Here is a 24,269-nt window from a genome sequence, read left to right as displayed (position 1 = left end):
TCAGGAGCCGGGCAGACTCCGAGGCCCCTGCTCTTAACCCACGCTGTACCAGCTTCTCTGGTGGTAGTCTTCACTCCAGCCACAGCAGGACAGGGAAAGTTCCCTCTGGCCCCCTGCTGGGGCTCCAGCAGAACTTGGCCAAGGACAGGACGGGCAACTCTCCGTAGGGGCCTGGTGAGACCGAGCCCAGCCTCCCACTTGTGGCCAATCCTGGGCACTGCTTGCCGAGCTGCTCGAAATCTCCCAGGTCCTTGAGGGCGGCCATGTGCAATGGGGTCTGGACTGACTGATGAGTTCAGAGGGAAGATCTCCAGCCTTCTGCCTGACGGCCACGCCACCATCACGCCTCTCAGGACCCTAGGGCTGAGGCCAGGTGTGCAGATGACTGTGCTGATGGTCACTCAAGTGCCCCAGTCTCCTCCTGCTGGGGCTGTCGAGATCCCACATGCTGGACTCCACCATGACCAAACAGGGCTGCAGACAGCAGGTACTATTTTATTGGGCCTCGAAAGCTTTAAATACAGAAGTGGGGAGGGCTGGCAGGGGGCAGATGTAGACACGCTGGCATCTGAGAGCAGACGCATCAGAGGAATCACGTAATCAACAGCTGGACAGAGCTGGGAAGGAGGGCAGTCTGGGATAGATGTGGGGAGGCAGTTGGCAGCTGGCCTTAGGGGGTCAGGATCACGCCCTACGTTAGGACAAAGTCTTTCATGTTTCTTCCTGATATGAGGGCAACTTAAAAAAAAAATCAAATAAAAATATAAAATCAGCTGGAAGAGACTGTGGACAGCAGTTCCTGTCATCTCAGAATACAGTGGCCTGCCCCCTGAAAGCCTTGGGCTCCCCCACTCCACCTCCAGCCCAGATGCCACCCCACAAGACATTTTCATACACGGAAGCAAAGCTGGACCCAATCTACACCCCCGATCTGGGGTCTGGAGCTGAAGACACCCTCCCTGCAGAGGAGGAGGTGTGAGCGGGGCTGGGGGCCAGGCCCGCTTCCCTCCTTAGCGGCTGTAGCCAAACTCATCAGCGTCATCGGCCCGGAAGTCTCCATAGCGCCACAGGTTCAGCTATGAGAAGGGAGAGAATGACCGTGAGGGAGATGGGACCCGCTGGAACCCCGGGACTAAGCCCTCGTTTTAAGCTTCCCCTGGAACCCTTGAGGTACAAACTCACCCTGGCACTCTTGGCTGACTCCTGGGCATTCAGGTACTCTGTGATCTGGAGGGACCAGGGAAGAATGGGAAGTCACAAAGAGGGCATTTGCAACTGAGCAGCTGGAATGACCCCAGAGACTGCTGGGGCTGGTTTGCATCTCTCCCTTGCTCAACAGACTGCCAGCTCCCCCAGAGTAAAATCCCAAGTGCATTGTCACACGGTCCTCTCTGGGGTTCCCTGCCTCTTTGTGCTGGCTGTTCCATCTGCCTGAACTGCTCTCCCTTCAGGTTCACCTGGCTACCCGTCCGGTTCCTTCAAGTCTTCGATAGAGCATCACCATCTTAATAAAGTTTCAAATGGTCCCATTTAAAACTCCAATCACCCCTCCCCCACACTCTGGATTCCCTTGATTTCTATGTTCTCTTTTTCTGTTGCATTTATTTATTTTTTTAAAAGATTTATTTATTTGACAGAGAGATACCACAAGTAGGCAGAGAGGCAGTCAGAAACAGGGGCGGGGGTAGCAGGCTCCCCGCTGAGCAGAGAGCCTGATGTGGGGCTCAATCCCAGGACCCTGAGACCATGACCTGAGGCTTAACCCACTGAGCCACACAGGCACCCCCATTGCATTTATCTCTTATCAGTCAACTTCACTGATTTAGTATATAAGTTTTTGTCAACTCTTGCTTGAACATAAGCTCCATAGGGGAGAAATGCTGTCTCTTGTTCATGGAGATACATAGGCCCTCAATACATGCTTGCTGAAAGAATGAATCAATGGATGAATGAACACCTGTAGGGTGTTTATCTCAGATACCAGGCAAAGGAATGTTCTAGACACTAGAGATATTCTGGGCAGCTTTACAGGGGAGAGAGTGAGATCTTAAGCTTCTACAGGGAAATTGAGGCTAGCTCCCAGGGCAAACTCAAGACACTGAAGGTCTCCACTAAGAAGACTAGGGGTGTCATGCTTCTCCTGTCCAGAGGAGACACAGCAGCAATTCACACTGGGATCTTGTTCCAAATGAACAAGGGTGGTGGCCCTGTACAACTCGTTCCACAGACCCACAGACCATGAAAGAGAGAGGCCTGCATAAAGACGAAGTGACAGGCACCGTGGAGCGAGAATGGGGCTTTCAGCTGGTGTGCTCCTCCTTCCTCTCAGAGGGTGCGTGGGGAGCAGCTCGGTGCCAGTGCCGTGCTGGCACAGGCTTCCCACCAGCCTGTCCTGAGGGCGAGAAGACAGTGCAGGCGGTCCCCAGCTGTCGGCTGTGGGCCCCTCGCAGTCCAGCCTGTGAAGCAGTGAAGCCTGTGGTGCCCTCCTTGTCTCATGATGGGGAGATTCAGGCCAGGCCCAGCTCCATGCCCTGGGGGCTTTTCAGACAGGCTGGAGGGCTAGAGGGGCAGTCCCTTAGGCCCCTTGTCCTAGTTGAGTCTGGCTCCAGGTGGCACTGCATGCTAGCAGCTGGCTCCCGACTCGGGACTTTTACTTTAGAGAGAAGGAAGTGATAGAAGGAGGCAGAGGCAGCCGCAGGCTGGGGCCCTCCCCAGACCACCCCTGGGCAGGCTTTCCAGCCTGCCACTTGGGGAAACCCGCAAAGGGACACTTCCCACTCTAGCTGATAGCTGCATTCTCAGTCAAGCCTGTGGCCAATTAATTTGGGATGTAATTAGCTTTTTTTTTTAAAACCCCAACAAACCCAAATCCATTATCTTTCCCCAGCAGGAGCAGCAGGATGGAGGGTTCCCTGCTCTTTCACTGGCTCTTGGTGGAGCCCTGGCACCCTCTGTGATGGCAGGTAGAGAGATGCTAGGAGCCGGCCCTTACATCACGTACCACTTTCTGGAACTGTTTCTCCTTGCGCACTTCCACCATGACCAGTCCCTCCTTCACCAAGCCCAGCCCCACGTCCCCCTTGGAATCAGCAAACTGCAGGGTGACGTGGGGACAGCCAGCGCTCAGGTGTTCCACATTGAGCAGGCACTGAGTGTTCTGGATATCCCGCACCACACTGTCCACGGCATCTGTTCGAGCATCCTCCTGGAGCAGAGACACAGGCAGGTTAGTGGGAGAGCGAAGTGCGAGCTTTAAAGACAGCCACGTGAGCCCCGGGTCCTGTTCATGGGCCTCCAAGCACGTGTCCAGCAGGCGCCAGCATCTCATTTCCTGTTCACATCCTAATGAGTAAGGAAACAGCCTCTGGACAGGAAATGCCCCCTCTCCCTGTCCTGTCCTCTCTTCCCGCCAAGCCTATCTACATACATCCCATCCTTGTCACCCACCTGCCTTGTGTCTCTGTGAAAAAGTGGCTTTTGTCCATCCCAAACTCACCACCCACTCACTGCCTGGTCCCAGTCGCACCCCCACCTCTGCAGGACTGTGCCTCAGCACCACAAACCCTCCCAGTTCCCACTCGTGCACGCACTGTCCTCTCAGGCTCTGTCCATGCTCATGTCTCCCTATGCTTAGAGACTGCCCTTGACTTATCTTGTCACCCTCTTCTCCTGCTGTCTCTCTTCTGCCCTTCAGACTTCATGAAAAGACAGAACATTCTAGGGCACGGATTCCTACCCCACTGTGCCCCTTAGTGCCCTGCGTCTGGCAGCAGCCCCACATGGACTGTCCGGACTGCTCGCTCTGAGCTCCATGGACCTCAGCTGGCGCCCAAGCCGAGGGGACCAACCAAGCCTTAAGCCTGACCTCCCTGGGGAGCTGGACACTGCAGACCGGGCTCCCCGCTCTGGGAAACTGGGTGGCTCTGCAACCCTGAGCCCACGTTCTCCTCTCTGGACACACATTCTGCTCAGGTTCTTCTTTGGATCAGAGAAGGCCAGCACTTGCGAAGTTTCCCTCTCCTCCACATCCTGTCTTCCACACACTCGCCCTGTGTGCGTCCACCTTATAGCTACAAGTCCGTGATTCGAGGTCTTCTCTCTTTCCAAGTAACACTATCAAGCCGCCTGGGGCTCCCACAGCCCCTGATCTGCTCCTTTTCATCCTAGCATCTTGACCAACAGCATCATAGCCACATGTAAGAAACCTTCGGTTTAGCATTCCCTGCTCCCCACCCCAAATGGCACCGAGGCAGGGCCCCTCTGACGTGGCCCTGGTTTGACTGTCACTGTCTCTAGCCTGGACTTCCAAGTGCCACGGTTTCCCAGGACTCCAATCAGTCTCCGATGATGGCCCCTGAAGGAACTACAGAGCCAGAGCTGCCCATGTCAACCCTGCTGAAAACCCTGCCCCACCCCCAGGCCCCGACTTCTCTTTCCATTCTCCTCTCGTGCCACTGCCCACAAGGTCCTGGACTCCCAACTGTGTGGACGAGTCTCTGCCCAAAGCGCCTGGGCCCACTGGGCCCATCCGTCTAAAGGACCAGTTCAGACGTTCCAACGCCGCCACCTCTGTGCCCCTTCCCTCAGCTTCCCCCGTCACTCCCATCTCACAGACAGACCATTTGTCACTGCTTCCAACTTCTGGCATCAGTGGCTGAACGGAGGGAGGTAGACAGGGAAGACGGGAGGGTTGAAAGGAAGGGAGAGAGGGAGGGAAGGAGGGATGGGGTAGGGAGAGAGAGGGGGAGGTGTGCAGACTCACGTCTTGGGGCACCTGGATGAAGGCAAAGGCATACTCTGTGGCTTGAGCAGGCAGCACACGAGTGCTGAAGGCAGGTGGCAGGGTCCCCAGGCGGGTGGACGGCAGGATCTCTCTCTGCAGAGGACAGGTCAGGCCAGCAGCATTACATACTCAATGCCCCATTGTTCTCACAGGGACGACTCCTGTGGCTGGACCTCTGGAATTTGAACTTGGGCCCCCTCCACGACTCGCTCCCGCTTAGCCCTGGTTGGTGACGCCCAAGGCTGCCTCGCTGGCCCCGCAGCAGGCGGGGAGGCAGACAGCTGAGGCTCATACCTTCTCAACCTGAGCCTGGGCTTGGCACACCTGGGTGCTCTACTAAATAATCAGCTCGGTCCCTGGTCTCCAACCATGACTTCCATTTCTCTCCAGTGCCTTCCCTCTGCAACATGGCTTCCTGGAATGCTTCTCCCACAGGCTAGGGGGTGCTCTGCTGGGAAGGCACACCGAGACAAGGGTCCTGACAGTCTCTCAATGTGGCAGGACCCCTTCTGTGTATCTCCTGGTAGCAAGTTGGGAGCAGGGCCCCCAGCTCTGGGCTTCGGCTCATCGACCCTCAGTGCTAGTCCTTGTGGAAAGTGGACAACCTTCATCACACCACAGGAGTGGCATGATTCCGAATTACAACTTCCTCTCCTGCTTGCTGCTTTGCCCACAGGGAACCTCCCAGAATTGTTCACAGATTCCCAGGCCCAGCCCGAGGGGGCTTTTCTCAAGGGTTGCCAGTCACTTTGCCCCATTGTGATTTCCCAGCAAGCCTTGGCTGGGGGACCAGCACATAGGCACCTGGTCCAGCACGACCAGGAACCGCGGGGACTTGAGGGTCTCCATGGGCCTGCTCTTCACAGAAGCTGGGCAGAAGACGAGGAATGGTGGGTGTGGCTGGGCACTCATCCTTGGGGCCTGGAAGGGAGACTTCTCGGAGTCCAGTGGCCTATTCCACCAACAGCAGAGCTGCCTATGTGCTCACCATTCTGTCAACTGAGGGGTCAGGGCTTGTGGGGACTTGCTCTAGGGGACTATTGTGCAGCCCCTCGGGGCCCCTTGTTTGCCTAGTCCTCCACCTCCTGGTCCCCCACACTCACGTTGCCGTAGTCTATGTAGAAGACGTGTACTTTGGCAGGAGACTCGACTTTTTCCACTCGGGCGCGGTACCTGCAACGGCAGCGCGGGCAGAGCTCAACGGACAGCCCTGCCGAGTCTGGCCACCCCGGAGCCTTAGCAACAGCAGGGCAGGGGCACGACACCGCCAGGCCCGGGGCTCAGGGTGAAGAGCCATGGGTGTCATGGAGGGCAGTTCTCAGACTCCACGAAGGCCCAGGCTCGGGGCGCTGCGGCCACCCTCTAATGGAATCAGAGCATAGCTGGGAGCAGAGGGAGGGAGAAGGGAGCACGTGGAGCAGATTAATGTGTCCTTGGGGCATAAAGCAACAAGACTAATGACTAGATTGATGTCTGCTGTTTAAAGCCAGCACACTAAACAGCAGCTGTAATTAGCCGGCGGATCTGTCTGGGAGGCCGAGGCAGGGAACACATCCAAGTCACTTCGTCACCCAGGGAAGGCCGTGGGCCCTACTCTTCTTGGTAGATGAGACATAGTGACCTTCTTGCAACGTGTGAGTGCCCCTGCTCATGTCCCAGACAGCTGGGGTGGAGGGTCAGGTGGCGGGTCTGGGCTCACTGAGAACCAGTCTCCACCCTCCCCACCCTATGTGACATCATTTTCCCTATGTGGGGCGAGGGCTGTGTCCGAGAGTCTCAGCCCGCCACAGCTCTCCCACCAGAGCTTCCCAGGAATGAGGAGAGATACCGCTTGTATACTCCAGGCTGCCTGGGCTGCGGGCAATGAAGAGGGCAATATGGGAGAACCGCCAAGGTCAAGTACACTGCCCATGGAAACCAGGTTGCTAAGGCAAATGCCTCAAGTCTACCGGGTAGCTCTGCAGGCCTGTGTCCTGAGCACAGACCAGCTATCGCTGCTGCTTAAGACTCTCTGGTCCACTCGGGTCCCAGTGGCTTACCACTCTCCATCTACAAACTTGGCAATGCAGAACTCTCCCCGGCGGGGCGCGTAGGAACCTTCGACAGGAGGATGGCTGGCAATGTCATTTCGCATGTTCTCCATCAGCTTCTCCAGCTGGGTGCCTGCAGGGGAGGAAGAGGGAGTGAGCCCTGGGTTGGGGAGCAGGCAGGACACGGTGCTGTGTAGGGCTGGTATGCCGTGTTCCATAGGGAAGTCCCCTGTGGTCTCTGCTCAAGAGGGTCACGCTGTCCTCAAAAGTGGGAGGAGTTCTTGCTGACACTTTGGGCTTCAGAAGCACACAGTCTTCCTTCCAACCTCAGCTCTCCAATCCACTGGAAGCCGCTGGAAATGTTCCTGGGCTCCACTTGAGGTGGGTGAAGTGTGGGGATGGGGAGCAGGGCCCGTGAGCCTCGGCCACGGTGGGCACGGGCCGTCTTACACCTGCTCCTGCAAGCTCCAGCCTGGCCTGGGCCACATAAGTGATGGCTGACAACAGCCACTCTCCGCCAGTGTCCCCCGGGGCAAACGTGGAGAGGTAGGAGGGGCCACATACAACCCTGCGCAAGGAAAGGGCCTCAGACTCTGAGCCACGGAAGATGAGGAGCATCTCAGGGAGCAGGACCCGATCTCAGTATATTCAGCTTGGCCACTCTGACCTTGCTCACGTGAAGTAGCAAACTTTGCTACTGCCAGGCTGGGGTTCCAACCACGCCCCCCAGCTCAGTGGCTGCTTTGGTTGGGCAGGGAGAGAGGCTCCTTCTCTGCTGCTTGTCAGCTGGTGATCACCAGGCTTGGCAACACCCTGGGTCCTCTCGGGTTCCCTGCCTTGCTCCTTTCTGCTGTGTCCCCCATCCCCACTCCACTAGGCATCAGTCCCCAGTGACTTCCCTCTTCCCTCCAGGTTGGCCCCGATTCTAGCTCTGCATCAGGCCTGTTGGGGCCCCTTTGCTCTCTGTGGTAAGGGTAACTGGATTCCTTTGGGGCGGTATGGGGTTCTTCTTTCCACCTCCGGGGCCCAAAGCCACACTGTAACAGGTGCCTAGCACATGCTGGCTGTCAGTACGCTTGTCACAGCTGGCCTTGTAAGCTCCTTGTCTGGCTTATGTTTCTGCCACTATGCTGTGAGCTCCTTCAGGGTATAGCCCATCGTGGACTTGGTCCTGTTCGCTCTTACAAGGCCTAGCAATTGCCTGACACATGGAGGGTGCTTAAGAATTCAACTGGATTTGGGGCACCTGGGGGGCCCAGTTGGTTAAGTGGATGCCTTCGGCTCCAGTCACGATCCCGGGGTCCTAATGCTGAGCCCCACATGGGCTCCCTGCTCAGAAAGGAGTCTGCTTCTCCCTCTCCTGCCACCCCCACCCCCTGCCTGTACCCTTGTTCTTTGTCAAATAAAATCTAATAAAAAAAAAAAAAAAGAATTTAGCTGTATTGGAGATGCACTCTGTGTGGCCCATGTGCACATGCCCACTCCTGGGCCTCTGCAGGGGCCACTGTCCCAGCATTCAGGGACCTTCGTTTCAGAACAGGGACTTTTAGGAAGCAGCTGCCCTTCCCCTCTCCAGCAGTAAACCCTCTACACAGACATATTCTTCCTATACTTGGTCTATTTTTATTTTTTATTTTTTTTTTGCTCCAAGGCAACAGAAGCAGACTTTGCCTCCTGCAAACAGGTCCTTGCACTGAACCTGGCTGGTCATTTACAGCTAATGGCAATGCTTTCATCATTTCATTAGCTCCTTCCTGAAGGCAGGCTTTAATTAAGAGAAGAGACACAGGGTAGGAGGATGTCCCCCAAGAGAGGATGAAAGGTTTCTGAAGAGGGAGGCTGTAGATGCTGAAGTTTATTTTCATGGATTTTATGGAACCAACTGAGGTCAGGTTTTCTCTGGGGCCCACTGCGGCCCTCCAGGTAGTGGGACATGGGCCTCACTCTCTTCTCCAGTTTTCCAAGAATATGCGGTTGTTCCTTTGGTTCCTTTTCTCCCAATTTTCCGCCTTGGCCACTACTTGCTGCAGTGCCCCGGCTCCCCACAGCTGCCAAAGAGAGCCAGGCAGGCACAGGGCAGGCACAGGAAGCCTCTGAGATTACCTCAAGTCCTCAAACCCTCACGTTCTCTCTCCTGAAGACTTCAGGGCCCTGTTCTTAACCAAGGTGGGTCCTACCCTGCAGGATCCAGGGGCCAGGTAAGAGCCTGCCGGGGAGCCGTCGTACACTGGGCAGGGTTTTCTCTGAGTTCCCTGTTCCCTGAGCTTCCTGAGGTCCCTTCTTTCGGGCTCCTGGGTTCAGAATCAGCTCTCCCTCCTGCCTGGACAAGCATGAAGGACCCCTTTCTTTGTCATACCACCCAGACCCGGGGGGGCTGGGCCACTTCTCAGCAGGACTGCCGCTGACCTCAAGGGAACCGAATGCTGAAGGCTCATCAGTCCATCTCTACCCCTCCTCAGCTCTCTTCCCTTCCAAGTAGAGCCAGCCCAGAGCTTGGGAAGGTTGGTTTTTCTTGGTGACCTGACATGGCCACAGACCAGCTGCCTGGGAAATGTCATTAGAGGGAAGTGGCTGAGACAAGGCTGACGAATTGGAGGGGTTGGGGGGTGGGGCACAGGGGGCTGGGCGAGCCACAGCCTGCCACCCACGGGGCTGTCTTGAGGGCCAGGGACATCTTCAGGCCCCTCTGCCTTGCAAGGATCTGGCTCCTTGGACCCAGAGGCGGCCTGAAGAGCTTTTTCCTCTGCCCTCAACTAAAATGGTCCCCTGTACAGGGAGTCAAGGAGAGGAGGGACAGAAGGGTAGAGAGAGCGAAGGGAGTGGACGTGGGAAGTTGAGCCGGAAGGGAAGGGTGGCCTCTATCACCCTCTGTCCTCCAGAAGCCTGAGGTGTCTGCTGAGGTGACCCAGGCTGCTGTGCACAGGACTTGAGGGCAGGAGCAAGGAGGAGGATGGAGACAGAGGGTCCTTCAGAAAGACTGCCCGGGGATGACTTCCCCTAGAGCGGAAGCCTGTTTCCATGGCAACTGGCTACCACTCGGGGCTATGGTAACCTCTAGAGAAGGAGAAACCCCAGAGAAAAAAGCCCAGGCTCCTCTCCTCTCCTGCTGCCTTCCCAAGGAAGCTGAGGGGGAGGAGGGTTAAGTGATGCTTGGTTTGTGCTTCCTGACCATAGGACACAATCTGTTCCCTGCTTCCTGACAGACTCCAAGGGCTACACATCCCAATGCCTCGCCCAGCCAGGGGTGTCTGAGAGCAGAACAGTTCTCCAAGGATCTCAGAGTACCACCCAGACAAGATGGGTCACCTCACTGGCCTACAGAGGCCCTACTGAGCCTTGTCCACTCCACGGCAGGAAATGCCCCAGGGCCCGGGGAGGGGCGGCAGCTATAGGGTCTTGGGGAGAGGCCCATGGGAGAGATTGTGGGGGTTGGGGGGGCCTGTGCCCTGCCCTCCCGCTGAACTGAGGGGGTTCTGGAGGCAGGCTGGGCCAGCCTACTCACCAGTCTCCACATCCTGCACGTAGAAGTGCAGGTCATCGGTGATCTCGGTCACGAACACCGGTTTGTAGCTAGCCGAGCGTTCCTCCTCCAGCACGGGCACCACCTCTTCCACGGGCTGCTCCTCGTAGTGGGCCCAGACCTGCATGGGGGATTGGCAAGGGCGGGGGTTAGGAAGCGAAGCCAAACAGGATAACGGGGAAAGGGGCTTTGGGTACGTGGAGTCACCCCTGCGGTGAGTGAATGTGGAGGTCCCCGCAGGACACTCACATCACACCAAGCTGCCCTCGAACTCTCCTACTCTCAGTGGGATAGGACAGTGCTCTGAAGTTCTGGTGAGTCAGGTCTCAGATCTGGGCAGGGAGCAAAAGCAACTGGGGAGCTTATTAGAAATGCTGGTACCTGGGTCTTAATACAGGCCTACCACGTTAGAATCTGTCGTGACTGCACTTACGAAGTAAAGGAAACCAGAGCAGGCTCCTGGGCAATCTCACACAGAGTGTGAGAACCGTGGAGTCCCCATCTCCCTCCCCTGACACCACTCTGCAGGGGTCACTCTGAACGCTCCAGGCCCTAGCACTGTCCAGGGCCATTGTGCCCCTGAGACTCTCCAAGTGACAGCCCTGGGCCGTGGAGGGGAGGGCTTGTCACTGTTCGAGAATGCCTCCTCTCAGCAACTTCTCCGCCTTCATCTCAAGCAGGTTGCTCTGACCCTAGTGCAGAAGCTGGGCCACTCCCCTCCGTCCTCACTGCTCCCCTCCGCCTTCCCTGCTCCCCACTTTCCCTGGCCCTGCCTGTCAGGGCCACAGCAGCTCCAAAGCTGATTCAATGTGACAGCCTGTCAAGACCAATCCTGCGGCCAGGAGATTATCCTGGTAGTGACGCCTGTCAGAGCAGCAGAGGGTCGGGGGCGGCCCCGCTGAGCACTGAGAAGAGGGTGAGGGACAGGACTACCCACAGGATCCCACAGGCACACAAGAACAGGGGATGATAAAAGTATTAGCCAAAACTTACATGCGTCCTAGGTGCCAGGTGCCATCCTAAACATTCTAAGTAGTAATTCACTGAATCCTCACAACAACCCTTTGACTAGGTATTAAGGTTACCCTGTTTTACAGACGAGAACCGGAGGCACCCAGGCTTGCTAGAAGCAGTGGAACCAGGGCCTGAACCCAGGTATCTGGGTGCTAGAGATCTTCTAGAGGGCATTCTGGCACTGACTGGGCCTCCAGAAACAGAGGGCAGCACCGAGCAGTGGGAAAAGTTGTGGGTGGGAGCCGTGGGCTCCTGTCCTTTAATCTGCTTTTTCACTTCAGTCCAGCCATGTGCCTCCTGCATCTCCTTTTCTTCCCTTGCAAGATGAGCCAGTCTGACACCATGATCACTCAGCTGACCCACAGCTCCCCGGACGCCGTGTGGAAGCAGCCGAAGGGCAGGAATGTTAGATTTGCTGAACCTCCTTGGGTCACAACTGCAAAGGCCATGCTCCTGCCTTTACTGTGGTATAAGCATTCTTCCCCTAGAAGGTGAGGCCAGGGCCCTGAGAACTGGAATGAGCAACAGGGGCTGAGCCCTGGGGAGGCCGCCAGGGAGTGGCTGAGGGGGATGGGGGAGAGCTCATCCGGGTGCAAATCTTCACCAGCCACACGCACAGCAATGCACCTGCCTTCTGGGGCTGGGCTCTGACCCACACAACTCCTGCCCATGCTCACCTACTCCCAACACAGGCCCCGCCACAGCTACTTCCCTCCCCAGCAGCAGCCAGACACTTCTGCTTTCCACATGCCCGTGCCTGGTTGCCCCGGGAAAGGAGTTAGTCAGATCAGAGACTCCTGGCTGAAGGGGGTCTCCAGTTTTCGGACTTCCCCGTGAAAGGGCCTCTCCAACTGGAGGCCATGGCACAGACTGCTGCGGGCACTCCGGGGGATAAGGGACGGCCGCAGTGATGGCTGTTCCAAGGCCTACATCTGGTTGAGGTGGACTTTCTCCTTGGGGCCGCTAGGAAGTTTCCCAGGGCAGTGACCACTCAGTCAGTGACTCCTAGGGTGGGAAGCTCACTGCTGCTGAGACACAAGACTGCCAGCACTGCCTTAAAGGAGCAGAAGCCAAGTGTACCCCCAACCCCCACCATGGTCAACCCCCGCCAAACTTCCCCACCCACTTGGCTCCTCTGGCTCCTGGCCTTCCTGGCACCCAGGCAGCCCAGGAGAGAGGGGAGGGGTGCTCTGCACTTGCTCCAGAGTGGGGGCTGGGCCTAGGAGCCATTCTGGGCTCCAGCCTAACCCCGCCCTGCCTCCCTCCTTGGAGGGGAAGGAGGCTCCTCAGCAGTGTTGATGAATTGGGAACAGACTGACAGGGTGAGAGCAGAAACTGCTAATGACTCGTCAAGCAAAGGCGCCTTGGGCGACAGCATCAGGTTTCCTCCTGGGGGGAGAAGGGTGGAGCTCTTCCTCTGCAGGCAGGCGGCAGGAGGGTGGGCCAGCAAGCTTGAGGTCAAGGATGGTACAAACAAAAGCCCCCCCCCCAGACCCCCCCAGGCCTCCAGCCCCCACCAGGAGGGTCCTGTGACAGGGTCCTAGAGCTCCCTGGGTGCTAGGAGGGGCACAGTAGGGGTACCCTGCTGGCTCCCAAGGTGAGAAGACACCAGAAGCATGAGGCAGAGAGCTGCTCCTCAGATAAAGAACTCCATTCCTAAGAGAGTGCTCGCTTGGCCCCTCAAATAGGAGAGCACTGCAGGTTCCCCTCGGGAGGTGGAGGTGACCATCTATTCCCGGGGACATGGCTCCCAGTGGCCTGGGCATGATGGTAAATGCAGCCTGGCTAGGTGGCTTTTTGGTGGCAATGAGTCAGTCAGCAGAGAGGTTGCCCACCCTTGGAACAAGGGCATCTTTTGCCCATATTGGCTATTTTGCCCTTGGCAGAACCGGAGCAGGGAGGGGACAGACGCACTGGTTGGCAACTGCGAGATGGGTGCCACTTCCCCACAGCCATGCCCAGCCCTCTCTCAGCTCAGATCCCTGACAAGGAGCTTGTTTTGGGGAGTTCCCAGGGGGATGCTGCTCATCCTGGGCCCACAGGGTGAAGACAAGGCAAACCCAAAGACCCCTTCCAGGGAGAACAGTGATTCGGTGCCTGAGGGTCCTCCCTGCAGACTCTGGGCAGATGGAGGAGCTGAGGAAAGACCTGCACAGCCAAGATGCCGAGCCGAGGACGGGACTCTGGAGCTGAGAATGCTCTCGGCCTTTGGTGGAGCCAAGCCTGAGCTGGGCCTCAGCAGCCGGGCCCAGGGTCGGTGGTAGAGCCACCCAAGAGGGACCTGCTTTGCTCCGGGACCACCTCCGGGCCGTGTTAGTGTGGAAAGGTCTTTCCCAGCCAGCTCCTCTGATTTGCGGTAGGTCTATGTTCAGGCTGGGGCCAGACGGCACTGTGTCCTAAGGCGGGACTCCTCTACAACCCTTCCGTGGCTCTGGCTACAGACCCAGGTGGGGAATGGGCAAGGGCAGCAGCTCCCTCATCTGCTTCATTGCTGGTCTCTCGTGCCAGTTCTTGCCCTACTTGGGTCCCCTTGACACTGTGGGGCCAGGTTAAGAGCACAGGCTGTCTCTTCTCCTGTCCTCACCCATCCTTGGCTCTCCCTCTTTCCTATGCTTCCTCCCCAGCAAGCCCCAGGATGATCCTCCTGGCAGGAGATGGGCGATACGGACTGAGGCTCTCTCTGGTGACTAGAGGCTTTCCTTTCTAAATCCTCTGGAGCCCTGGGAGGCTCCAAGGGTGGGGCTGGCAGGGGGCCAGGGTGGTGAAGGCCTTCAAGCTAGTGGTGGGGAAGGCAAGTTCAATAAAAGGTTATCAATGGCCAATGTAGCCCCGGGCCGGGCCCTGCGGGGACAGAAGGGAGGCTGGGGAGGGAGAGCAGTCCTGATGCCTGCCCTCTGTGGCGCTGGTCTCTGTCGGTCAGAGCCACCCAGTATTCCTGGAAGAGGAAGGGATAACCCAGCTAATGCCCCGTAGAGGAAGGGGAGGGCCCAACCAGCATCTCTTCATGAGGAGAGGAATCTGCAGGGCACAGGAAAGAATGAGGCCCGGCAGGGAGGCAGCCAAGTTCCCAAAGCTAAGAAACTAGCATGGCCAGCTTCCCCTCAGATGGACCCGCTCACGGATGCGCGCACACAATCTCATTTCCCGAAGACTTCTGCATGGTCTTGTCTCACCAAAGCTCTCAGTATTACCTCTCCTAGTTAGCTCACACATACCACCACGATCTCTTAACCCCACACGTGCCTGTCTCCAACAGCGAAGATAGCTCTCCTAGGGTCGCAAGCGAGGCAAGGTTGGAAATCCTGGGGACACCTCAAAATGCAGTTTGCAGTCCTCCAGCTGGCTACCAAATTCTCTGGGTCCATCCAACTCTGAGGGGTGCCACAGGGCTCCACACATGCTGGTCCTGGGAGCCAGCCCCTCACCAGAAGAGGCAAGCCACACTAGGTTCTTCCAGGATCGTTGAAGAGGATGGGGTGTGCGGGAGAGGGACCCAGGAGGCCGACGGGGCCTCCCCCTGAGAGTGGCGCCCTGCATTTTAACTGGACTGGAATAAAAACACGCAGCCTGTGTAAGTAAGTAATTACTGATGATTACTCCTCACCATCATCATGAGGACCCAGTGGAATGATGACTTGGGCTCTTTCAGACTAATCTAGTAAATAGTGACGCCCAGTGTAACACCCAGCAAGGCACCCATCCCTCCCCCTCAGGTCAGATTGTCCTCTCTGTCTTCTCCTGGGTCCCTTCTGGGCCTCAAATCTCAGAGAGCAGAGCCCGGGGGCAAAGACATTTCCAGAGTCTGAGCCTCAGGGTCCAATTACCCCCCAGCTGCTAATTCTTCAGCAAGGTTCAGCCCTTTCCACACCAAGGCCCCAGTACCGCGTGGGTACCTTCCCCTGCAGCAGGCAGAGGACATGGGGGTGGCAGCCTTAAGTTCAATTGTCACCAACAGGAAACCTAAGAGGAAGCTTCTCTGCGGTAGGAGCTCAGGTTGCCCGCTCCCTGTCACTGTATGAAGATGGGGTTTAATGTGAGCAGCCCTGAGACAAGGGGGAAGCCTCCTGAGAGGCCTCCTGCGGGCCTAGTCCTCTAAGGCATGAATAGTCCCTTTCAACCAATCCCAAGCTTTTTGGGTCACCTCTCTCTAGAGTTCTTCTACTCCCATTTGGGTTGGTCACCTGTCTTCACCCCCAGGGGATGGGAAGAAAAGAGATGCAGGCGGGCATCCCTGGGCCTGGTTCCCGAGGGAATGCCATTGGGAAGAGGCTGAGGGAGGAGGAGGCTGCTCTGGGTTGGAAGACAATGAGGAACCACGGGGCCCTGAAGCCCCCGACTCCTTTTGGCAGGTGTCTGGGCCTGGCTCCAGGAGGCGAGCTGCAAGCCAGATGGCTGCCCCATGGGGAAGGAAACGTTTGTTCCTGGAACAAATTTATGGCTCAGCACGGCTGTCCCATGAAATCCTCCTCGAGCCCAGAGAAGCCCTGACAAATTGGTGGCCGGCTGATTTATCCCCATTATTAGGGCCAGGCTGTAAGTCAGTGGTGACAGGCTGAGTCGGGGGGTGCGGAGACCTGCTCCCACCACCAAACCACTGGGTTCCTTAATCGTCCATTTGTTTCCAAAAGCTGCTTTCCGACCCACCCCCCCTTGTCTTTTCAATGCACTGTCTGCAGAGACTGATGGGCTATAAATCTGTTGTCCTAACAGTTTTATGCATCTCCTGGGGTAGCTTCCGAAATGGGCCTCCCTGCAGGCCCTTGTGAAGGCAAGTCAGAGTGGGCTGTGGGTTTCCCGGTCACTCTGAGGGCACCGAAGGAGGGCTGGGGCTGGTGAAGGGACAACTCCCCAGTCTCCTGTTCACCAGGGGCTCCCCGCATCGTTCCTCTCATGGCTGCAAGGTCACCTTCCAGACGTGGCTCTGCTCCACCAGAGCAGGCCAACAGTTGAGGACACCTAAGCTGGCAGCCTTTCCCTTGGTCACGTGTGGCTCCCGATGTGGGGTCTGAGATCAACACCGACCAGGGTCCCTCAGGTGGGGGATGACGAAACCGATCTGTTCCCCATGTGGGGGCTGTGGTGTTTTGGCAGAGGAAGGCGAGAAGAAGCCCCAAGCTCCGGAATGGCCCCTGCCTCCTCCACAGCCTGGCCCAATTCCACACCAGTACCTTCTCTTTCTTCTGCTTGGCGGTCTCCTCGGCGGACAGCAGGGGTTTGTAGTAGGCGCTGCGCTCTGCCGTGAAGTGGACCTTGGACAGCGCGTGCTCCACCAGCAAGACGGACAGGTTGGCGCCGTCAACATGCAACCAGCCAATGAAGTTGCCAGCCTTGTCCATGCTCTCCACCTCCACCTCTACCTGGGGAACAGAGAAAGGGGGAGGGTCAGCCTGCAGGGGGAGGGGCTCAGGAGGGACCAAGAGCATGAGCTTGTTGGAGCTGTGGCACTGCTGATCTTCTTAGAACGCTTCGCCTCACTTCTGTAAGCGGGATCTAGGCTCTCTATCCTCTCACAGCCCAGAATTATCCTTACGGAAATATTCCTGACCGAGCGACTTCAAAACTCAGCTACTAGGGTACCTCGGCTTGGCTTGAGCGAGGGAATTGCATCAGCCGAGGGAATGTGTGAGCGCAGCCTGGGGGTCAGGAGTGAGAGAAGCAGCAGACAGGAGCTGCTCCCAGAACGTCTGACTCTTCTTCAGCTCCCACGCACCTAACCCAGCTCTTCTAGCATGAAAGGCAGGCCCCAGGAGCAAGGCAATCCCTGGGAAGAGGGGGCAGGTAGCTGAGGGAATTACTGCTCAACAAAGGCTGAATGAAAGCCAGGTGAAGAGAGGAGGGGAGGGGGCAAGTGGGTGGAAGGGTGTGAGCAGGGAGTGCACAAGTAGGCGGTTAAGGGGTGATGTCAGCAGGAGGCTGCCCCTGAAAGGGAGCAAGGGGAAGGGTGACCTCAAAGCCATAAGCCCAGGCCTTGGGGCCGTGGGCTGGGGTTGAGCCAACAGGTCCCTGCTGGCTTGGGGACCCCTGTGGGGCTCAAGAGCTTCTGAGCTTTCTCCACAGAGCGCCTCCCTGAGACACAGGACCCCAGACACAGTCCTGACTCTGCTCCCCCAAGAGGGCAGCCTTGGTGCCACAGCCCTTAGGGTGGCTGATCTGTTCCCACCTCATGAAGGCAAAGGCCCAGGGTAAATTTCTTCTTTGATTCTCTCCCAACCTCCTCTTTTCTCTGCTAAAGGGGCTTGTAAAAGCCTTTGCTGCCAAATATGAAAAACTTGTATTAATTTAAACAGCTTCAAGCTCGATTAAGCAATAAAATGAATGTCTAAATACCTGGGAATTCTCTGAAGCCTGGGCTGGAGCCTGCGGCAGCAGCCCAGGCCAGAGGGTTAGAGAGGCAAGTGTGGAGTCATGTAGGTGACAGGACACCCTTTAAGTAGACAGAGGTGGCTTGGCCATGTGGAGAGAAGGCTGTAGGGAGAAAAAGAAGGGGCAGGACCAGGGAGGCAAGGCCCCGGCCTCTCCCTATCCTTGAACACCCTCTTCCACACCCCACTTAATTAAGGCTTACAGTTAACCTTTGAGTGGAAATGCAAGTTCAACACTGCCAGAGTACGAGTGTGACCCAGAAGCAGACAGGAAGAGTTTATTAGAGCTAGATAACAAAGATACTTTATAGCGCCATTCCAAGTTGACTCAGTAGGTGGGTACATAGGCCCCCATGCCTGGACCTCTTATCTTTCACCATGTTAGCAGCCAAGTGTCCTTTCCTGAAACTGACGGCTGCCCTGTTTGGGCACAAGACCTCCCTCCAGTTCCGAGAAGCCTGTGGCGGGCCAAGTGGTTGTGACAAAAAGCTTGATGGCCACCTGTATCATTCCTCTTGGGGCCGGACTGCTAGGATGGAGGCAAAAACCTCAGAGTTGGGTTGATGAAGCACCCGGGGAGTCTAATGATGCTCACTCTGGACGGTGCCCACACTTAGATCTCACCCCACCAAGCAAACCCCACAACTCACACCTCCCCTCGGAGGCTACCAACCACATGCCCGCCTACCAAGGGCTCATACTAGTGGGAGACTCTGGTGACTAGTAGCCATGCCTGGAATCAGCACTGTCTACTCTCTTGGCAGATGAGCACGGCCTTCACACTTACCTAGCCTCTCCCTGCCTGTAATCGATATGCTAACTTGGGCTTGACAGGTCCCTGCGCCCAGCCAGCAGCTGAGGAAAAGAAGTCTCTAGCCTTGGGCACTGCCCTCCTGCTGAATCCATCTGGGGTTAGAAAGGGAGATAAAGCTGTAGCCTAGGGATTTCCGCTTTCCCTTTTATTATGGCTGCTGCAAATATTGCAATTTCTCAAAGGCACTCAGGGGAAGGTGGGCTGGGCTCAGCGAAAGGATGGGGCTACTTCGGAGTCTCTTGGCTTGTGACCTCTCTAGCCAAGCCCTGTGGTGTGTCTATCCTTCTGGGTACACAGAATTCAATGTGAAGACCAAAGTCTTAACCCTTCTCTAGGTCTGGGAGAACGTCATGGTCAGCAAGCAGAGGGTTTAGCATGGTGCTCCCAGGCTGGTATGTGTTCATCACGGTTCTCTTAGATTGACGGCTGGGGATTTGTGCCTTGACAGTAACATTTTGTGGGCCAATGTCTGTGTATGCTCTATTTCTCTGATCAACTTTAAGACTTGTGTTCTTAATATTTTCTCCTCCCTCTTTTTTTTTTTTTTTAAAGATTATTTATTTGAGAGGGGGAGAGAGAGAGAGAGACAAAATGTGTGTGAATGGGGGTGGGGCAGAGTGAGAGGGAGAGAGAATCCTCAGACTCCCCACAGAGCGGGAAGCCTGACTTGATCCCATTAACCCACTGAACCACCCAGACATTGATATTTCTCTTAACTGAAAAAAATACATATAAACACATACTCCTATAGAGATACACAGATAGAGTTGATTCTTGCTATTTGTGATAGTCTATAAAGTTACCACCAACACTAAACCAGTGCTCCCAGGGGAAACACAGGATCAGGTTCCTGCAAGACTCTGGTCACGATTTACCAATACATAATCTTCTTCTATGCGCGTTTTTGCTTAAAGACACCTTATTTAATATATACTGATGATCTGTTACCATTGAACTAACAGCCAACAGACTAGAACTCACGCCCGAATGAAGCTTCTCTAACACGTGTATTTTCTCCCTAAGGCCCACTGCAGCCTTCCTGTACTTCGGAGCACCAAACAGCACTTCGACACTCTGCCGGGGGGCCATTTTAAACTGCAAAATCACCAGGAAAAAGCACACATCAGAAAAAGGGGGAAACACGGCACTACTGAGATGATGAACAAGACACCCGTTGCCGGGATGAGAGCCCAAACAAGAAGGGGAGCACCGCCGTCTGCGACCTCGGCTGGGAGCACGCTCTCCTGGACACTCAAAGTGTTCGCCGCTCGGATGACCAAACACTCCGAGTACTGATCTGGGGCTACAAGTACATTCCAGTAAGTGAAGTAAGTGAACTTGCAAATATGGAATTGTATATAATGAGGACTGACTAGACAGAGACCCATGGAAAGCTCTTTCCTACCAGTTTGCCTCAAATTGAAGACAGGAGTAAGGAGAGGCTCCTTCTGGTCAGACACAGGAAACCTCTTCTGGGTTCCTTTTGCCTATTGTCAGTATTAATGAGACCCACTGCTCACCGAGTGTTGTGTAAACTGCAGAGTCCCGTACAGTGTTGCTGCCTGTCTCCTCAGCAGCACAGAGTGTTTCAGGGAGAGATGTGGACGCAGCAGCTTCCCTTGGGAGGCCTCCAACGACGGCAGGGGACACCAGGGAGCTCACGCCTTGGCTGACTATCAGGGACTGCCCCAATGTCTGATCTGTGTGTGGGCCTTTGGTGTGTGCACATGTGAGCTGATGTGGCCTTGAGAGCACCACAGAACGTGTGTACACATGGACACAAGCGGTGTCAGTGGGGAACCAATGGGAACCTCTTCTCTTCCTTCCCCTCCTCAATGTTCACACTGACGCTAAGGCCTAGGAAAGCAGGGCTGAGGGGAGGAGAAGGCCTCCTGAGAGACTACGATGGGGGCCACAGCATTCGGCTGGGGGAGCATGAAACAGCAGGCAGCCTAGATGCCTTGAGGTCAGACCCGCTGCCCCCTCCTCGTACCTCTTCACTGCGCACCCCTGCGGGTCTGGCCGGCTGCCAGCACCTCTTGCCCTCTGCCTGAGGCCGACAGAGTGGGTGGGGATTCTGAGGTCTGAACTAGGCCCTATGAGCTGAGCTCTTACAGCTTTAATACCACTCTTCTGTGAAGGCTTCCCTAATCCACCCATGTGAATCCCTCTGACACCTGTGGGCTACCCCACACTTCGGCACTGAGGGGCAGCATAAAGCACAGAAGTTCTGAGCGCAGACTATGGAGCTAGACTGCATCGGTTTAAATCCACCTACCAACTGCATGACCTTCGCCAAGTCACTTATCTTTTCTGTCTCTGCTGTAAGACTGGAATTGCAATATTGCCTATCTCAAAGGGTTTGTTCCGATTAAATGAGCTAATATAAAGATACTAAGGACTTACAAGAGTACTGGATGCATAAATGTTTCATCATTGTCATTGACTTTTTACTTTGTAGTAGGAGGAGCGTTATTTCACTTCCAAATGTCTTTAATTTCCAGCTAGACTGTCAGCAACAAGGGGAACAAAGTGTTGTATACTCTGAATCTTCCCCAGAGCTGGGTGTACCGACTGGGCAGGGAGGTGGCAGGAATACCATGGGTCTTGGAGTTAGACAGACCTGGGTTCAAATCCTAGCTCTGGCTGTGAATTTTTGGGAAGAGATGACCTCTTTTCTCTCCTAGCCAGTTTCCTTTTCCAAAGAATGAGAAGCGGGTCCTATGTACTAACAGAAGTAACACAGTCTGCTTTCTCTTCCCTTCATCTACTACTGGCCAGCAGGAGCCCTGCTCAGGCTGGGCCCGTCCCCTTAGCTCTCCCCCACCATCCAGCAAAGCTTTGGGCTTCTTTTTTTTTTATAGAGTTTATTTATTTATTTGACAGCGAGAGATCACAAGTAGGCAGAGAGGCAGGCAGAGAGAGAGAGAGAGGAGGAAGCAGGCTCCCTGCTGAGCAGAGAGCCTGATGCGGGACTCGATCCCAGAACCCTGAGATCATGACCTGAGCCGAAGGCAGCGGCCTAACCCACTGAGCCACCCAGGCGCCTTTTTTTTTAAAAAAAGATTTTATTTATTTATTTGACAGAGAGAGATCACAAGTAGGCAGAGAAGCTTTGGGCTTCTTAAACCCTGGTAGCCTCATGCAAAATACAAAATGGAGGGAAGACAAGTGGGAAGAGCTAATGTGTGACTGTCCTCAAACCCAGCTGCACAAGCAGATGCCTTCCTGCTCAGTGGTGGTGGTGGTGGTGGGGGTCTTTCTCCACCACAGGACCAAAGTTGGGGGGAGTGCAGCCCAGCCAGCCGTGGTCGGAGAGGAGCCAGACACACTGGACTTGGCCTGTCGGGGGGCTGGGGCGGCCAGCGGGCCCTGCCGCCTCGCAGTGGGACACGTCCTCCTGCTCCCAAGCACTATTAATGTGCCACTAATGAAATTGTTCTGGCTTATTTACCAAATTAATACAAACGGCACAGCCTGTTAATTTGCATGTCTCCTAATTACTGAGGAAGAGCTCCCATGCCCAGGCAACACACACCTCAGTGCCCACCCAGACGGGCTGCGGTCTCAGCCTTCCCAGTTGTGGGTGGGTGAGGAAGGGGAGAAGGGAAAGGAGGAACGGGGAGAAGCGGAGCACCCCCAGCTTGCTCTCTGTGGCTGGGAACACATGAGGGAGGGAAGGTGTAGTGGCCATGAATCCGTTTCCCTGCCTGTGGTCCTTTCCTTAGTGGCTGGAGTGCCTTGGCCCCCCAAAAATATACTCGGTCCCTGTCCTGCTCCCCTCCATGAATGCTCCTTCTTTCCCTTGTTAACTTCTTAACTTAGCTCCTTCTTAACTTAGGGATTGCTTCAGTCAGGCAGGTGGTGGGGTCTGAGTCTTCCTCTCTCAGCAGTGTGGCACATTCTGGGCCTGGGGGACACAACAGTGCAGGGGGTCACAGGAAGGGATGTGGAAGTCAGGCAGGGGGTGAGGGCCTTACAGATACTACTCCTCTCCCTCAACTTGTTCTGGCCCTTCCGGGCCAATGGGCCTGATTCTGAAATCTTATGTAAAGTGTGTGTGTGAAGGAGAGAGAGGTGAGGAGAGAGGGAGGGAGAGGGAGAGAGAGGGAGAGGGAGGGAAAGTGGGAGAGAGAGATCATTGAAAAGGTCACCATAAAACCACAGAGGAAATTCTGCCTGCCCTGGGGGTTCATTTAGCTGCCCTACCTCTCCTGATTCAGGAACCAGATTGGATGCCTGCTCTTTCCAAGCCTGGGGCAAAGCTGGAAAGACAAAGGTCCTCCTGCAGCCTTCTTTGGGTCTTGGAGAGGGGCGGGCCAGGGGAGGGAGAAGGCAAGCTTGACTAAGGCAGCTGGTTGCTGCCCCGCCCCCCCACCCAATCAACACTCAGGACAAAGAAACTTTGAAATGTGGAACAGAGGGGAACACATGGCAGGGGGCTGCAGGCTCTGGGAGGTGACTGAGGGCAGCCCTAGGAGGTACAGCGCAAGACGGGATTTACTGGCGGTAGGGGAGGGCAGGGAGAGCCTACCCATATGTACCCACCTTCCCTTTTTCTGTGTGTCAAGAGGAGGGAGAACAGGTTCTCTCTCCACCAAGCGGCCTGCCCCACCTCTGGGCACAGGGTCTGAGGCAGCACAGGAAACACTGCGTGAAGCCAGCCTCTGAGATCGGGAGGCTGTGGGATGCCCCAGGAAAACAGCCCAGAGGATGCTCCCTCCCGCTGGGGAGGCGCCCCCTCAGGCAGGACAGGTGAAACCGGGCAAGCTGGAGCGGTGGCACAGGCCACCCCTGCCCCCTGCCCCCTGGCACCTGGAAATGAAGACTTCCGGTGCTGGGGAAGGGAGTGGTGGGGGAACAGTCCGCCAGTTCCTCCAGCAGGTGGGGAGCAGACTGCTCTAGGCTACCTTTGGGGAGGCGACGGCGGGGGGGGGGGGTTGCTTAATGACAGGCAGAAGCTTCTACCCTTTCCACTTGCTTTCTGGCCACAGGCCCGCTTGAAATACCCCCAGAGCCATCAGCAACACACATGGGGCAGAAGCCTGGAACTGGGAACAACAGGAAAGCCTGGATGGGAAAAAGCCGCTGAGGAGCAAAAAAGCCAATAAAAAGCCATGGACTGGAGCTATGATCTGGGCGGGAGATGGGGGTGGGGTGTCACATCCCCTCCAGGCTCAGTTTCTTCATATGCAGATGAAAGCAGAACCAGGGTTTTAAGTCCTTCAAGCTCTGTAGTAACTGAGGTTAGAGCTGGGGCTGGTGGTGTGGACTGAGGAGAGAGGGGACTGTGGGTAACACGGGGGAAGGGCAAGCTGGGAGGCCCCCATGAGAACCCTCCAGCCCTGTGGCAAACTCGCAGAGGGGCTCAAAGGCACTCCAGCCCCTGCCTCCCCCGGGCCCCTCACTGGAGCTCTCTGCCAGAATGTGAGCCGTGATCCAGGGCAACCGGACCACCACCAGGACCCCTTGCTGCTACACAGAGGCAGTCATGTCGCCACAGGGCTGGGCTCACCACTGGAAGGTGCTGCCACAGCCAGAGCTGTGAACTCGAAGAGACACCTCCCCTGAATAGAGTAGCAGCTTAACACAGCCACCGTGTCCCCTGCACTCGCAGGCACGTGCAGACACACCAGCGTCTCTCAGAGACGATGAACAGGAACGCGATGCAATTAATAATGTAAGGCCCCGGGAGCTGGCGAGGCAGTGGCCGTGAGATGCCTCCCAGGCCTCATTATCGGCGGCT

At 56.1% G+C, this 24,269-nt stretch overlaps 1 protein-coding gene across 1 annotated transcript in view; it reads right to left on the bottom strand.

The window, feature by feature from the left end:
* Positions 1-475: 475 nt before the first annotated feature.
* The window catches only part of SND1 (staphylococcal nuclease and tudor domain containing 1), a 415,583-nt gene continuing 391,789 nt past the window's right edge, over positions 476-24,269 (bottom strand). The window contains exons 17-24 of the mRNA XM_044246515.1: positions 16,516-16,704; positions 10,316-10,454; positions 6,823-6,946; positions 5,887-5,956; positions 4,763-4,876; positions 3,002-3,205; positions 1,183-1,227; positions 476-1,076 (exon numbers count right to left, since the gene is read on the bottom strand). Of these exons, the coding sequence (XP_044102450.1) occupies positions 1,011-1,076; positions 1,183-1,227; positions 3,002-3,205; positions 4,763-4,876; positions 5,887-5,956; positions 6,823-6,946; positions 10,316-10,454; positions 16,516-16,704 (951 nt within the window). The 3' untranslated portion in view covers positions 476-1,010. The remainder of the gene's footprint in view (positions 1,077-1,182; positions 1,228-3,001; positions 3,206-4,762; positions 4,877-5,886; positions 5,957-6,822; positions 6,947-10,315; positions 10,455-16,515; positions 16,705-24,269) is intronic.

This window comes from Neovison vison, chromosome 4 (genome assembly GCF_020171115.1).
Source record: "Neovison vison isolate M4711 chromosome 4, ASM_NN_V1, whole genome shotgun sequence".
In the NCBI taxonomy this organism is placed as follows: domain Eukaryota; kingdom Metazoa; phylum Chordata; class Mammalia; order Carnivora; family Mustelidae; genus Neogale; species Neogale vison.
Note: the sequence above shows the minus strand (reverse complement) of the source record. Positions and strands in the feature narration are given on the sequence as shown.